The sequence below is a fragment of the Lacerta agilis genome, chromosome 5 (assembly GCF_009819535.1).
Source record: "Lacerta agilis isolate rLacAgi1 chromosome 5, rLacAgi1.pri, whole genome shotgun sequence".
NCBI classification, from domain to species: domain Eukaryota; kingdom Metazoa; phylum Chordata; class Lepidosauria; order Squamata; family Lacertidae; genus Lacerta; species Lacerta agilis.
This window is the reverse complement of record NC_046316.1, coordinates 48,512,245-48,528,931: the sequence shown is the minus strand read 5'-3', so window position 1 is coordinate 48,528,931 and position 16,687 is coordinate 48,512,245. Positions and strand designations below refer to the sequence as shown.

Sequence of the window (16,687 nt, the reverse complement as noted above, 5' to 3'; positions counted from 1 at the left end):
AATACACCTTCTGAAATGCTTAAGAACCACTGCCCTGGACCAATATGGTGTGTTCCACCCCGGTCATGAGCAACTCGTCATTTTTGTAACGGCTTCCACAGAAGTAACATTCACTTGTTAGCCTTAAATATCTGAGCCATTGTTACAAATGCCAGCAAGCTGACCTTTTGCGTAATCTTAAACTATTCAAATAGCATTTTCTCCTATGAGAATTGCTCCTTTCCATTGGATCAACTAAACACACAGTTATCGCCCCTGAATATGCATTGCATTCTCCCTCACAATGTCTAAGGGAAAGGTATGATGAGCAGATTACATGTTATACTACGCAAGACAGGATAAGAAGTGAAAGAAATCAGAGTAGCACAAAATTTAAGAGTAGGGTGGCACTGTGGTCTAAACCACTGAGCCTAGGGCTTGCCGATCGAAGGTCGGCAGTTCGAATCCCCACGACGGGGTGAGCTCCTGTTGCTCGGTTCCAGCTCCTGTCAACCTAGCAGTTCGAAAGCACGTCAAAGCGCAAGTAGATAAATAGGTACCACTCCGGCGGGAAGGTAAATGGCATTTCTGTGCGCTGCTCTGGTTCCGCCAGAAGTGGCTTAGTCATGCTGGCCACATGACCCAGAAAAACTGTCTGCACACAAACATTTGCTCGCTCGGCCAGTAAAGCAAGATGAGTGCCGCAACCCCAGAGTCGTCCGCGACTGTACTTAACTGTCAGGGGTCCTTTACCTATACCTTTTTACAGGATACGTAAGCTCTGGGGGCTAAAGTTGTGGATTGGGGCAGGATGCACTTGAAAGCCCCTCCGTCACTGCATATTTCTTGAAAAGGTCTACAGGGGGGTTCTAAACAAATTCTGTGGAAGAATTAGAAACTTCAGGTTTAGAAACCCCCTGCAGACCTTTGCCCTAAATGCACGAGGATCTAGAAAGGAACCTGTGCACATAGTGCTGCTGACATAATGCTGGCATCCAGTAACTACTAACAAGATTGATCTTCATGAGATGACTATGACCAATTCAGAACATTCAAACAACAACAACAACAACAACAGAATGGGATCCACAGCCTGTCTAGCTGGCCAGTTTGCATGGGACTCGGGCGAATGTTTTGACACCTCCTACCCTAGCAGTAAGCAGGATACAACGTGGATTACAAGGATACAGGATATGCTAAGCATCCCTGACATTTAAAAGCTGTCGTCAAGAGAGATGTTCAGAGATGCAGAAGCACAGCAGCCTTACCTGCCTGTGTCGGTAGAGCAGCAAACAGGCAACAATGTGTGTTGACATCACAGCACATGACTTGTTAGCAGCTAAAAGCAAACAAAACAAAATAAAGCTATGCAGGCACTTTTGTCATGCAACTGAAGTGCGTAGAAGGCAACTTGGAACAAAAACATTAGCCGTCAATGAACCACAAACAGCAATCTTTTGTGATTTTATCACTTCACATATTCGACAGCGCAGTGCACGAGACTGGTCAGAAAGAAAGCCAACTGAACTTCAACTGTGACTTATTTTTTTCAAAGCTAGGAGCACGCAGCATTTTCTTTCTCAAGGGCTGCATTTCCTCAAAGCTAATCTGCTGGAGGTGGGCAGGGCCAGAAGAGATGGGACAACTCCCCCCCCCTCTCTCTCTCTCATACTCTATGCCCCCCACCCTTCCGGTGGGGTGCTAGAAAAGGGGCCTATTGCTCTTGCCAGGCCTCAACCAATCACTTGCAGAGGGCTTTTCTCAATTCTTCTTCCTCCAGTTCTTTTTTCAACCCCACCCTTTGTTCAACTCCATTTTCCACCTCCTTACCAAATGAAATTAGGCATAGGGCTATGTCACAGGCTCCCCAACCCTGCTATATACAATTGGCTCTACTGACAGCTCCTTTCCACACTGGTATAAACTTCACTGTGGACATTTGTATAATTTACTTTTTTCCAGCACTAAGAGACATCAAGCAGAACTAGGGTATTTATTTTTTAACAACTCTGGTTACCTAGGGTACAATCCTATACCCACTTACCTGGCAGTGAGCCCCACTTAACTGAATGGATCTGAGTATACCTGTACAGGGTTGCAATGCATGCGTGCACTCAATTTCTTCTCTTTTTTAAGGTATCTGCAGTAGATAATTATCTTCAGGGTTACTCTATTTACCCATTACCCATTCACAAGTAATTCAGATGTGGTGTTCCCACAACATCTGGGTTGCTTCCTATATTGAAGTATTGCAGGTGCAAAAGATGAAAGTAAACCACCACAGCAAAAGGAGGTCACTATTTGCCTCAGGACTAGCAGGTGAAATAAAAGCCTGACTAAGAGGCCCATTCAAAATAAGACCCTTCAAAAGATAAAATGTAAATTGTTTTTGAGAATAACAAGGGCACAGGGTACAGAAAGAGGAATGCCCTGCCATATATAAAAGCATAATGGAAGCAGAGAGTCATATCTGAACTTTAACAGCTACTTACTGAACATTACGTGCTCTGCCAAGTTAGCGATTAACTGTCTTCTCAATGGTTCACAGGATAAATCCCTGGAATCAGGAAGTGCAGCCCCTGTACCTTCTTCTACCACATAATTAGGTCTAAAGAAAGTAAACATACAAAGATTATTTATGCTTACAGTTCTAAGATAAATTATGACATCTCGTAGGCTCAAAGCACAAAAATATTTCAGTAATGACGTCTTGTGTATTTGAGTGTAGGCTAGAATTCCTCCTACTATTTGACTGCTTAAGATCATGTTTGTAAGATGCTTAGAAGGGAGACACCTGCAAAACTACCTGAAAGCTGCTTTAGGCTCCAAGAAGCATCAATATGTAAAAACAAGCCACAGGATATGTCCACTACTGTCTGCCACTAGTGCTCTCCCAGTTCTCACACACACTTACTGGTGAATCTTTCTACAACTACTCGAATCTTTAAGCTGTTGCATGTTAGCCTAGAGACATTCTAGACTCTTATAGCAGCTCCAAGATTGTATCACAACTCAAAGGCATCATGATGTAACATTAAAGGTGGGATGACAGCTACGCACCAAAATTTATTTATACACATCTTTTCACTCATATCAGCAAGTCTGCACAAGCTTGTCGTCTTTTAATACATGAGTGTATTTTTGCAACAGGTGCTGCAAAAAACCAAGAAAGAAGCTTTCAATCCATCAACTTTGCCTATTATAATCCAGTACGTAACCGGCATGAATTACTGAAGATTAATGACTTGGAATTGCTTCCAACAAAATCATCTCGTTAGTGCAAAGGCTTCCTCTTGTGCAACTGGACTTCTTCTCCCTTTCTTCTCGTGCTCCCCAAACTGCTCTGGAGGATTGGACGAATCTCCAGTACAGATTCTGGACAGCATGCGGGACAGGAACTCAAGTTGCACAAGCTGAAGTCCAGTCGCTAACAGGCCAACTTTGTTGGCTAAAACCCAAGCCTGCAATCCTTTGCCCACTTATCTGGGGAAAAGCCCGGTTGAACTCCACAGGACTTACTTCTAAGTAGACATTCTAGGATTAACACTGCAAGGAGCATTCCAGTGGTGGTGGGAGATTCCACATCCCAAACCCTGCTGACTAGCTAAGGCTAAAGCAGGTGATGATGGAGGCTTTCTATGCCTTTTTTCCTTTTAAAAAAACATCCCTTCCATTGACTCTTAAGGGAGGGAAATTACTACACCAGCTCCAGTGTTGAGTATAGGAGAAGAAACCTCTCTCAGCAGAACAGTGCGCAGAAATGATTAAGGAGCTTTACAACATCAACACTTGGCGTTCCTTTAAGTAGGGGAAAGGAAGGGAAGTTGGTATGGCTCAGCTGCTGCTGAGATTTACCAAAGAGCTCTGAGATCTCCTGCTCTGTTTGTGCAGGCAGGCAATGGCAAAGGGGTGACAGTACTAGTTCTCCACAGAGGCACTCAAGAAAGTGGGTGGGCTGGGAAGAAACTTATTTAATGAAACAAGCCAATGTTTGATTGCTTGTGGCACAACTTGTGGTTTGTTTGCAGTAAGCCTTAGCATTTGCTAAGCCAGGCTTAGTATCACACGTGAACCAGGCCACTATGATCTTGTGATAATATCTGTTTAAATTCAACCTGCTACAGTTCAACAAAGCCTACAAGAGAACATTTCAAAGACTTATAATCATTGGCTGATGTAAACTTGTTCAGTACTGCTCAAATTCCACAGCTCAGTCCTACCTTGAAGGGAGTACAGCTGGTAAGAGAGTTTGCTCCAGAGAAAGAGGGATAGGCATAGGCATAGGCTTCTGGCTTTGGCCATCCAAATATTCCTGCAAATACACAATGTTATTCATGTATTTCTCCCGGAAAAATGTAGCATCCCAACAGCCATCTTACTCACCACTGAAAGTAGCTTTGAAAAGTAGGATAAAGAAAACGTATTTAAGATTTCAAGGAAAAGATGCTGAAGCTGCAACTTTCGGTAATATACTTTGGTCCTCTATGATGTCCTTAGCATTAACTAATCAATGCTATTCAGCTGTAAGCAGTAAGCAGAATTGAAATTGATGTTTACACACTTTGAGGAATGTAACAATTTTTGGGTATACATGCTTCCCTATGTTCTATCTACATTAATAAGCACAAGTAACTGACAGGACAGTTCACCTGAGTACACAATTTTTTGGAGGGGAAAGAACTCTTTAGATGGCTAAAAGGAGGAGGGTGTGTGTGTGTGTATGTGCTAAAATGACAGCCATAAGAAAGACAACCTATTTTGAAAAAAAATATTTAAAACTAGTGGTCTTTAATTTAAGTAATATTGCATGAATATTCTAAACAGTATGAGTAGCCCAGAGGCATTATTGTGCTGATTAAAACGTTGAGTAGAAACAACATGGTGATATGATGAAGAAGAAGAACATGGTAATAAAAAGACACCCATTGGAACGATAGTAGTCAAGATGCTCCAAATCATAATTATGTTTGTATTAAGTCACTGCACACATCAAAACCACACTTCTTTGAAAAGATGGAAGAGAAGTGCTATGGTGATCCACATCTGTGGTAACAGAACTACAGTTCGGTTCTCTATTAGTGGTTCGGTCACTATGTATGCAAACACAGCTTTTAAGAACCAAAATGCCTCTATTATTGCTGCCTTTACTAAACAGCTTATTTAGATTTGTTCTCACAACACTGCATGTACTGCATCATGAAGATACACATTCAAGACAATATAATCTTACTCCAGATAAGGCTCTATAGCTTCATCTAAGTCTTGGGCATTAGAAGTATTGGTGAAAACATTGTCAAATATTTCTAAAGCATTAACCTTTATTGCAAGTTTGCACACTTTAAACATCAACAGCTTTGATATACGTCCTAGTTTAATTTCACAATGATGATTAACTTTTAAAGATGTTAAGCAGTTTCAGAAGTTAAATAGTTTCCAGATCCAAGTCCAATCTGCCACAGGATCTTTGCAGAGGTGATGGGGCAAAGGGACATTTCCTGGTTCCTGCAGGAAACTAGACTGAGTTGTGAGCTGTCCAAGGCAAAGAGGTTTACCACTAATGACTGCTAAAGTTCCCATTTCTGATCAGAGAAGCCTGTAGTTACAGCTGGTGGCTAGCTGGAAAAGCATTGTCCTCAATCACTGTAATACAAGGGGGATCACAGCCCTCAGTCCTGTCCCTGCCAGCAAATGACACTATAAGTAAAAGTAGAGAAGCCACCCAGACTGTGGGATCTTTGGCTTCATGGAGAATCTGAACACAGTCAAATAATAGGCAGTAAACTAACTGGTTAATTGACAATATTTAACAAGTCAGTCAATTGATATGCTAGCCGTAACCCTTCTGCAAAATATATTAAACCCACCAAGGATGAAAACACAGATACAGAATTGCAAGTGGAACATATATGGAAGTGATCAAAGAAAGAGTTTTAAGATTTTGGGCCTAGGACAGCTATAAGAAGAAGCTACTGGATAAAATTTTACAGGTTACACTGAAAGGCAAGCAAACTGCAAAAAGACAAGTAAATCCAAGAAAAGAGAACATGGATATGAAGCAATAGTTACAAAGTGTACTTCCCCTCCCTCTCCTCCCCCTGTGTCCTTCTGAATCTCTTCTGGGGTTTCAGCCAGTCCTCCAGAACAGATTTGGGGAGGGCACAAGGATGCGCAGGCAGAGGAGAGGGAAAGGGAAGGGAAGTTCTGTTGCATAAGAAGAAACCCTTGTGCTAGTGGAAGGACTTCATTGGATAACACCCATTATATCCAACTACACACAGGTTGAAACATATATATAGCTTGCTGGGTGTGCTGATAAAGCCAATTTTAGGCATGTAGGAGTTGTGATAGAATTAAGGCTTTCTAAAGTGCAGAACAAGTTATGAGAACACCTTTATATGAATAAAGAATAGAAAAGAAAAAAATATATGCCACTGGTAATTAATATTATAGGATATGAGACCTTGCTATCTCAGTGAAATTGACTTATTTATGAACTCATTAAGGAAATAAATTCTGAAGCTATCCCTGTGTAAATGATAGGAGGTACTGGAATTAAAGCAATATGCACTTATTTCGAATTTCTGAACACAGAAGGGGATTGTGTTCTACTGGCTTGCTAAATTATGCATACAAAGCTACCTGTCAGGAACACCGCTGCAATAAAACTTAATTAGAAGTGCCCTGCATATTTCCACCAGCTGAAACAGTGACAAGAAGCAACTTTCTTCTTAGCTCATACCACATTCCTTGGTGAGCCAACATTTCTCAGGCAGCAAAAGTACATGATGACCTGACTGGCATCCCACTGATTTCCTTTTACTTAAGAATTCTAATTTGTTTATTATTAGCCCCCTGGAAATCCAATCCACCATTATATTTGTACAATTCAACAACACACACAAAATTGGTTTATGGCTAGAAGCGGAGAAGTAAGACCAACGGCTTCTGTGGAATCTCTCTTTTGGAAACTAGCTAAAGAATACAACACTAGATATGCAGAACTGGTAATATTAGCACCTTTTTTGACACCTTCTTCTTCTTCTGTACTATTAGAGTTGGTACATATTAAGTGCTGTTATCCTTCAGCTGTAAGTGAATTATATTTTAACTGTAGAATCAAATATTTATCTCTGCATTCTTCAGCAGCTTTATTGCTATTAAAAACTTCTAACAGTTACACGTATGATGGAATCTGTGGTAGGGGTGTGACAAACACAACCAAACCAAACAACTCAACAGTTTTAGATCCTATGCATGCATCCCCCCCCCCCCCCCGTGAAATTGCAAACTTTTTTTTTAACAGCCTGCTATATATCCTGACAAAATTTCAAGTATAAAATTGGACTGGTTACGAGTTTCCATTTCTGTCCTAGTGATGGAGAAAAATGAGTTCTCCTGTAAGAAGACATAAGCTCTTCTGAAATCAGGAGGCAAGCAATCATTTCTCTTCCCCACATTGAAAGATAGCTTCAATCTGTGGGCCGGTAAAACTGCTCCATTGGAGCAACTTTATGGTCAGATACCAAAGTGCAATGAAACAGTATGAGTAAGAAAGGGGTGATGTGGGAAAATACACCCAGAGGTAGCTCTGGAACAATGAACCAACAAGGCATGCAAGAAAACGAGACAGGTATCACTGAATGGACTAGGACCCACAGCTGAACAGACCGCTGAGCCAGGCTGACTAAGACAGAACGTAAGTTCACATGAAGTCCAATTTTTCTTTCTTGCCTAGTGACATATAGTCTTAAGAATATTTTATCACCATAGGTGTAACTCTGCAATAAATTATGTTCATATTATATGAACTTACTTTCAGAGAAAACGGCTGAGCGAAATCTACCCTAACACAGCCGTAATTCTTCCGCAGCATTCGGAAGACTCCTCTGGCCACGCTCCAAAGGCTTTCGTTCTTCTTGGGCTTCCCCTGTGGAACATTGGGAGAGCAAGGGAGTTCAACAATTGCATCTAAAAGCTACTTAATATTAAACAAGTTCATAAATCCAAGCCACCTAAGTATGCTCAGAAATAAATTTGGGCAACAGCTCAAGCATCGTAAAAAGCATTGTGGTCACTTGGGCCATTTCCTCTAAGCCAGACATCTATTTGGATATTTCAAATGTTGTTTATGAAAATCATTATTCAGATGTCATTTTTCCTTGTATCTCAACTTGCTACAAATAAGTATTCGCACAGATCAGCATGCAATTTATGTTTCCAAGGCCATGTTTTCTGACCAAAGGGGACACATTTTTATCACCAAGATGGTTACAACTGACAGTGATCTAAATATCTGCTGAGCGGACAACAGCATTCCAAACACTTTTACCAGCTGTTCACTGTTGTAGTGGCCTTCAATGATTCTATCATAGGATATTCCCACGGGTATGATTAGGATGTCTGGAGTAGCATTTGAATACAGAGCGTCCACCACTACTGATAAAAGGCCTGCCCTTCCACAGGATGTCTTTCCACTCCGGGACCGTGTGCCCTCCAGGAATATCTCTAAGAACTGTTGCTGGCGAAGCAACTCTTGGATATGCTAAATGAAGAATGAACAACAACCAAAAATCAGACACAAGTTATTTGCATTCCTCTTTTATATCTGTAATAGTATCCTCCCTTGCTGCATTTTTTTTTATTTCTTCCTGCTGACACCCTCATTGTACTGTGGCTCAATAGCCACCAGAATTCTACTAATCCTCCAATCCAATAAGTATTTGTAAAACAATTATATTGTTGTTTTGTAATTGCAAACTATTATATTGCTGCATACCTAAAGAATCTCCCAATTATTCAGAAATCACTTCCTTTCTTAAAGGTAGGGATGTGAGTGCTTTTTCACAGGAGCATCCAAATTCACTAGCAGGTTTTCAATCCTTATTTTCTTTGAAAGTCACTTTTTTCCAGGGAACAGAAGAACTAGTATAAAACACACACACCCCAATTTAAACCAGTTTCTAATACTTCAGATACTGGAGAACCTACACAGGATTTCTAGCAAAGTAGATGGCACCAAGCCCAGCATTGCACAATATAATTCTAGTCCATGCACAGTGATCCCATTAGTTTTATTGGGATTACACAGTAACATAGAAGGATAATGTGTGCTGCAAGTTCATAGGTGTCCTTGACATCCGCTGAAAGGACTACCGATTAAGGGTATTCAAATGTGCGAGTGCTTCAGTATCTGAGGTACAGTCAAACCTCGGTTCTCGAATAGCTCCGTTTTAAAACGTTTCAGCTCCCAATCACCGAAAACCCAGAAGTAAATGCTCCAGTTTTTGAACATTTTTTTGGAACCCGAACATCCAACATGGCTTCCGCTTGAGTGCAAGAAGCTCTTGCAACCAATCGGAAGCCTCACCTCAGTTGTCGAACGCTTTGGAAGTTGAATGGTCTTCCAGAATGGATTACGTTCGACAAGGAAGGTTTGACTGTAGAGGCATTTCTGCAGAAGTTCCATACAACACACAATACTAACAACATCGTCACAAACTTATGTAAAACAGCTTTGCTTTGTATTGTATTGTTTTTTAAAAGGTTATTTGCTGTTATTTTCTGCTCTATTTCTAACTGGTTTTTATTATATTTTGTACACTGCCTTAAGAAATGTACGGTATGTGAAAGGCAATTAATAAACAACAATATACAGAGTAATTCCCAATTCTTTTTCTTCGAAGGAGTATAGCCCACCACCTACTGCTGAGATGAAGAACACCCTCCATATTCCATATTGGAACATGCAGTCTTACAGATGCCTCTGGACCACAATTTCCATCATCCCTAATGGGTGTTGGACTTCCAATAACATATGGAAGGCCAGAGACTCCCCATCCCTGTTCAACTGTATCTTATACCACACACGTTTAGATGCAACTGATTCCTAATTACAGTTGCACCCCGTGTTATGCACACAATCCGTTCAGGATCGCGCTACGTAACACGGGCATGCGTAACGCGAACACCCAAAATACCCCCCGAAAACCCAGAAGTAGTGCAATTTGAGCACTTCTGCGCATACGCGAAATGCACAGAAGTGTCCTGCGCATCCGGGGGTCACACGCAGATTGCGCGCGCTCCGGAAACGCTTCCAGGTTGCGGAAGTTCTTAACTCGAACATCCGCAACCCGGGGTTCCACTGTATTAAGACATTTAAAATGCTACCTCTTCTTTCTTTCTTTTGCTATTTAACTGTTGAACCTTGCCACAAACCTGCACACTCCACAATCAAGTCTGAGATGGTGGCCTGGCTTTTCAAATACTTTGCAGAGATAAGCCTTGAATTAAGAAAAAGATACATACCACATACAGCAAGGTTCTGTACAAAATATCTTTACGGCCATCGGGCCTCTCATCCAATTTTCTCCGTATAAAAAACCCTCCAAGCTTGTGGATCAAAGTGCTATGGGTAAAGAAATACCCATTTTTATTAAAAGGCTAAGAATGTTAACACTAGCACAGGCTGTTGTGTCCACAGTGTGATACAACCGTACAACTCAATGATTGTTCTCTCTACAAGAGAAAGCTACACATTAAGTTCTGCGGCACCGCAGACAAATGTCAGTTGTCCATATATGAGCACAAGCTCTCCAGTACACAGAAATTAGGGACAACAGGCTTCGTAGAAATCCTTTTATGGTGACTACCAAACTATACATTTTTCAAAGTGGTATAATTTTGGCTCCAGCTGTTTTTAAACAACTTTACTTTCAGAACACAATTTACTAATTATTTCCTATGACACTTGTTCTTAAAGGCTAAATTTCATTATTAAAATTGCCTTGTACTAGAGATCTTTACTGGTTCAGCCTGAAGTCCCTCATATGCCTTAGAATGTAAACAGGTGAAAATTTAAGGAAGTAACAAACAAAAATGTCAGTATGGTATGCATTGGGATAACAGAAAATTAGCAAAGCAGCTCACAATTTTCACATAAAATTCTTACAGTGTTTGCAACTCTAACCAATTATTCTCCGTCACGGGGATTTGAACCGCCGACCTTCTGATCAGCAAGCCCTAGACTCTGTGGTTTAGACCACAGCGCCACCCGTGTCCCCTTCTACTGACTATATCATTACCATTTCAGAGATTAAAATCCTATTAACACTTACTTGGGTCCCTAAACTCACTGAAACTTGTTTCCAAATAAGCATGCATAATATTGGACACAATATCACCACCAAGACTCGCAATCATATTTAGAAGGTGTCACATACATTATCTTGTGTTATATAAATATATGAACATGAAGCAGACTACAGCATATCTAAACATGACGTGTATCTGCTGATACAGCTTTTATCAAGGAAGTTACATTTTTACACAACTGGACTTGTGTTGCAGCAGCATGGACTCGGTGCCCCTGCAGCATGTGATCACACCATGCTGAAGTGTATCAACTGACACATACACACTGATCCAGCAAGGACAATACAAGTGAAGAAGTAATGTTTCCATAAGCACAGTCAAGAATTACACTCTCTGAAGCTCACTAAATAACTGAATGCTTCTTTTGATGACCTTTTGATGACACCAAGTGTTATGTGCAACTACAGATTGGGGTCAAAGCCTTCACTGGTTTGAGAGCACTGTTTTTTGATATGCTAATAATGAAATTAGAATGCAAGAATATGACCACTACTGGCATATTAATTGGATTCCTTTGCCAGTATAAAATTATTCCAACAATTGCAGGCCAAGTGTTAAAACAATCAAGACAGTTACTGGGGCACTGCAAGGAAAGGACAAAATTTATTTGCCAGCATATGAAGGTTCATTTAGCTAGGATTCTGATACAGTAATCCACATGGCCGAAATCAACAAAGTGAAAGTATAAATGAATAGAACATTACCTGAAAATGGGGATATTCAGATTATTCCCTGCAGCAATGTACGGTGCTTTGATGTTATGACAGAAAAGAATGAACGTGAGAAGCAGGTAGTCAATATGAGATTTGTGAACAGGTAGAAATATAAGCGGCAAATTCAGCTGTAAGAAGAAAAGAAGCAATTATAGAAATACCCAAACAATCTAGTTTTAAATCTGTATTTTTAAAAGTTAAAATGTGTTTTTGACAAGTAATGCAGACCAGGTAGGTTAACTTTCTACTCTTTATGCAAAACATCTGAATTGCCAGCATGGCGTGAGCAGAGGTGGGGAGCAGGAGGCACTTGCGTTATAAACAGTTATTAAATATCCCCCAAATAATTATGATTATGTGCAAGCTTTTATTTTCACTGAATATAGTTGTATGCAAACACTACATAACAACATTGCATACAGTGGTGCCCCGCTAGACGAAAATAATTCGGTCTGCGAAAATTTTCGTCTAGCGGGTTTTTCGTCTTGCGGAGCGGCAATGACAGCCGCGCTCCACAAAACGAAAAAAAAAAAAAAGACGAAAATTTTTCGTCTTGCGAGGCAGCCCCATAGACTTTTTCGTCTTGCGGGGCAGCCTTCCGCTAGACGAATGCCTTCGTCTAGCGAGTTTTTCGTCTTGCGAGGCATTCGTCTAGCGGGGTACCACTGTAGTTGAGAAAAGTGCTTTTAAGGATACAGTGGTACCTCTGGTTATGTAATTAATTCGTTCTGGAGGTCCGTTCTTAACCTGAAACTGTTCTTAATGTGAAGCACCACTTTAGCTAATGGGGGCCTCCTGCTGCCACTGCGCCGCCAGAGCACGATTTCTGTTCTTATCCTGAAGCAAAGTTCTTAACCTGAAGCGTTATTTCTGGGTTAGCGGAGTCTGTAACCTGAAGCGTCTGTAACCCGAGGTACCACTGTATTATCTATGGCTACAGAGTGGCTGGTTTTAGTAAATAATAAATGCACATATGTATTTCACAACTCTTGAGTAATGGATTACATTCCAAAATAAGCACAGTTAACTCTAGCAATTAGATATACTGTAAGTGAATGTGGCCAATACTGACTCTTTTCAGGTTGAATTCCAGTGTGCTAAGATTGATTTATTTTGCCAAATTGTTAAAAGGGTCCTGTAAGGCCCAAACAATATTAGAAATGGAATAATGTCATATTTCTCCTATGAAGTGATTTTTTTTTTTTTGCCTGAGGGATTTTATTACCTCTGTTGCTGCTTTCACCATCTCTAATTGGCCTTTGTGAATCTGGATATTCCAAAAAAAGCTGTTAAATAATTTCAGCAACACCCATCCCGTTAACCTAAAAGGGGCAATAAAAGTTGAGCCACCATATAATAGTATTCGTGTTTTATATGCATTTTTAGTTTCAAGCAGAATGAAACAATATAACAGAAACATACACACAGAAACACGCTGCCTTTAAAACCTACGCTACTGTAGAAACACAGAACACAAACAACCAAACCAGCAGTCATGAAAAGTGTGACAGTTGCAAAAATTCTATATGAAACAAACAGGTTGTTTCTTTTTTAAAAAAAAACAGTTATACAACAGTTGTTGTAGCCTTAGTAAATGTAGCAAAAAGTTTACATCCAGTTTGAAAACGCAGAAAGTAACTTCGGGATGATAACATGAAATTCATTTATGACAAAATGTTATTTTGTTTCATGGAAAAGTCTGTATTAGAATATGAAGCATGGAAAAGTCTGTGCAGTATTAGAATATATTCTTCAAGGGCAAATACCAGGGCTTTGAGTTCAGCTTACACCACAGATAAGAGAAGCAGAAATCTGACGCAACTAGAAACAGTTATCTCCATGTGAACACAGGTTATATTTCAGCCCCCCGACACCAGCAACCATGATCTAGTTTCATTACCTGATCAAAGCAGGCGATACATTTGCTACCATTTCCTGAAGAATTTTTCTAGCTTGCTTCTTGACTTTGTTGACGTTTCTGGGGTCTGGCTGACCAGAGCCACTCACAGCAGACATTTCTGAAGCTTCCTGTGCAATAGCATTCTGCACTCTAGGTGTTACAAATAAAGTAAGATGATTATTAAAATAATATATTTACTCGTGAGTACTTTTTAAATTAAGGTTCCAGTACAGTGACACCTTCCAAGTAGAAAAGCACACACATATACACATACCTCAAATGCACAAGGTAAAATATCTCAGTATAAAGCCAGTATAAAGCCTATAAAGATTTTAGAAGTCTTCAACATCTGGAGAGCAGTAACTAGTCACTGAAAAACAGCCTTCCTCAACCTGATACCTGTAGATGTTGTTGAACTATAACTCCTATTATCCTTGCCCATTGACCATGTTGACTGGAGCCGATAGGAGCTGTAGTCTAGAACTTCTGGATGGCAACAGATTGGGGAAGGCTGGAATACAAAAGCTGGTGTATAACTCAAATTAACTTTATATGTCACACAATTTGACACATTATACACAGGTGCCTTCATAATGGTTGCCTGCAGATTCCAAAATTGTGAAAAACAAGTATCTAAAATATCAGGCACTAGGCATGTTGTTGTTCAGTCATTCAGTCGTGTCCGACTCTTCGTGACGCCATGGACCAGAGCACGCCAGGCACGCCTATCCTTCACTGCCTCCCGCAGTTTGGCCAAACTCATGCCAGTCGCTTCGAGAACACTGTCCAATCATCTCATCCTCTGTCGTCCCCTTCCTCTTGTGCCCTCCATCTTTCCCAACATCAGGGTCTTTTCTAGGGAGTCTTCTCTTCTCATTAGGTGGCCAAAGTATTGGAGCCTCAACTTCAGGATCTGCCCTTCCAGTGAGCACTCAGGGCTGATTTCTTTAAGGATGGATATGTTTGATTTTTTTGCAGTCCATGGGACTCCCAAGAGTCTCCTCCAGCACCATATAAATAGTACCAAACTCGGCTTCATGGGATTTATCAAAAAGGACAGTTCTTTTTCAAAGAAACCCAATAAATTGTCATGACAATGGAACTTTACAAAAAACAACGGTATTTTAATTTCTTACCTGTTGCTTTTCAGCACATTTTCTGTCACATTATTTGCAAACATACCCTTATGAACATCCCGTTCTTGCACGAAAAGAACATAACAGAGTCGCCTGGCAAGCCAACCTCTGTGCCTACAACAATACACAATAACTTAGCAAAACACAACAATGAGAAATATTCCATTCAATATTGTCAATCATGTCCCTATCAGAACTAACTTTAATTGGTTAATTGATTAAATAGGAAGGGGTCAATCAGAAAGGGTGAAAGGGTTAAATTGGTGAGGCTAAGAGTTAAAGCAAACCCTTTTTTTGTTTTAAGGCTAGTTTGGTCAAAGTGTGTATGTATTACACAGCATGAAAAAGAAAATATTAAAGCAATCTTCCTTCCAAGCTTTTGTTTACTGAGCTGTTAAATTATCCACAGATACTTGTTTCTGTGCCCTTTACATATTGACCCCCAAAGCCACACATTCTGTTAACCAATCCAAACAAACACAAATTCTCAACTTGGACATCATTGCACTTCAATAAAAATCATGTACACGTGTAAATGAAAATGGGGTTTGAACTTTCCAGTTAGCAGACTTTTTCATTTTAAGGGCTAGGAGTTCTTTCAGATTATGTAATTAATTCAGAGATGTGCAAGCAAAGTTCTGCTCCTGCAATGGATTTTACCCACTTCTCCTGCTGACGACAGCATATCCCAGTAACTGCTTGAGCATAAGGGAATCTTACAGAATTGTGGGCAATGATGAAGAGGGAGGGACTGCAGTGGTTGTGGGGGTGGAATGTAGGGAAGCTGCACTGAGTGACTGGAAGTGCCTTTCCACTCATCCATAGGTACCACTAGAGCCAATCCTCTATCCTTTAATCCAGGAATGGGGCACTTGTGGCCCCTCACATGTCGCTCCTATCATTCCTGACCCTTGGGCCATGTTGAAAGTTGGAGCCCACTAACATTTGGAGAGTCACATGTCTGCCACCCTTGCTTTAATGCATGGTCAAGGATGATTTAAGAATGAAATGAAGACACTATCTTTGAATCTAAATGGCCTTCAAAGATGTTACAATGTGAAAATCATATGGATGGCTAACTAGTACAAGAATATTGGTAAGTAGATGCTTGCAAAACTTAAAATGTGATGGTATTCTGAGGATCAAATGCATTGCATTTGCAACCAACAAATGTTTTACAGCCCGTTCATGTATTGATTGTGCATGTGCTATTTTTAAATGTACTATTAAACAGACTCTCTCTGTGAATAGAGTCCTGGTTACATAAATCCTTTTTTGATATGACTGTCTATTAAAGAAAACAAAAGAAAAATCTAAGTTGTGCTAATGCTGCATTTTGCTACTGCTGTTGCTTAATAAAAGGCTGAAACTTTCAAAGCTACTTAAATTAGGTATTCAGCAATTTATTCAATTTGGTATTCAGCAATTTATTCATTCAAAAGTATGTCTATATTCTTGCAATCCAACAGATATCTAGTTTTACCATAAGATTTGATTAGAAAGACACTCATGAGTAGCTTTACTATGCCCTTTGAGGGATCAAGTTCCAGTAGTTTTAGCTTGAAAGAAAAATGCTATAGGCCATCCTTTGCCAACCTGATGCTTGCTAAAACTTGTAATTCATTCCTCACTTCTGTTACATGTTTTCTTGTTCAGAGAGTGACATATACATCTTACTGATCAAAATCTATTCTTTCCAACACTCCAGGTTTTGTACCAGAAAAATTCATTTTTTGTGCAGCATTTTAGGTTTGTTTGTTTTTTAATAATCAGAGATGAAAGTCTTTAAAATGTGTAGATGAAAGTCA

General features: G+C 40.1%; 1 protein-coding gene across 5 annotated transcripts in view; it reads right to left on the bottom strand.

Annotated features, from left to right (window-relative positions):
- Nucleotides 1-16,687, bottom strand: part of GPAM (glycerol-3-phosphate acyltransferase, mitochondrial) — a 32,997-nt gene that overhangs the window by 9,322 nt on the left and 6,988 nt on the right. For 4 of the 5 annotated variants that reach the window (XM_033149690.1, XM_033149693.1, XM_033149695.1 and 1 more), the window contains exons 5-14: nucleotides 14,880-14,993; nucleotides 13,744-13,893; nucleotides 13,069-13,165; nucleotides 11,835-11,971; nucleotides 10,285-10,384; nucleotides 8,309-8,521; nucleotides 7,793-7,906; nucleotides 4,200-4,291; nucleotides 2,472-2,587; nucleotides 1,248-1,318 (exon numbers count right to left, since the gene is read on the bottom strand). In XM_033149690.1, the coding sequence (XP_033005581.1) occupies nucleotides 1,248-1,318; nucleotides 2,472-2,587; nucleotides 4,200-4,291; nucleotides 7,793-7,906; nucleotides 8,309-8,521; nucleotides 10,285-10,384; nucleotides 11,835-11,971; nucleotides 13,069-13,165; nucleotides 13,744-13,893; nucleotides 14,880-14,993 (1,204 nt within the window). The remainder of the gene's footprint in view (nucleotides 1-1,247; nucleotides 1,319-2,471; nucleotides 2,588-4,199; nucleotides 4,292-7,792; nucleotides 7,907-8,308; nucleotides 8,522-10,284; nucleotides 10,385-11,834; nucleotides 11,972-13,068; nucleotides 13,166-13,743; nucleotides 13,894-14,879; nucleotides 14,994-16,687) is intronic. The other variant, XM_033149694.1, reaches the window with a different exon arrangement.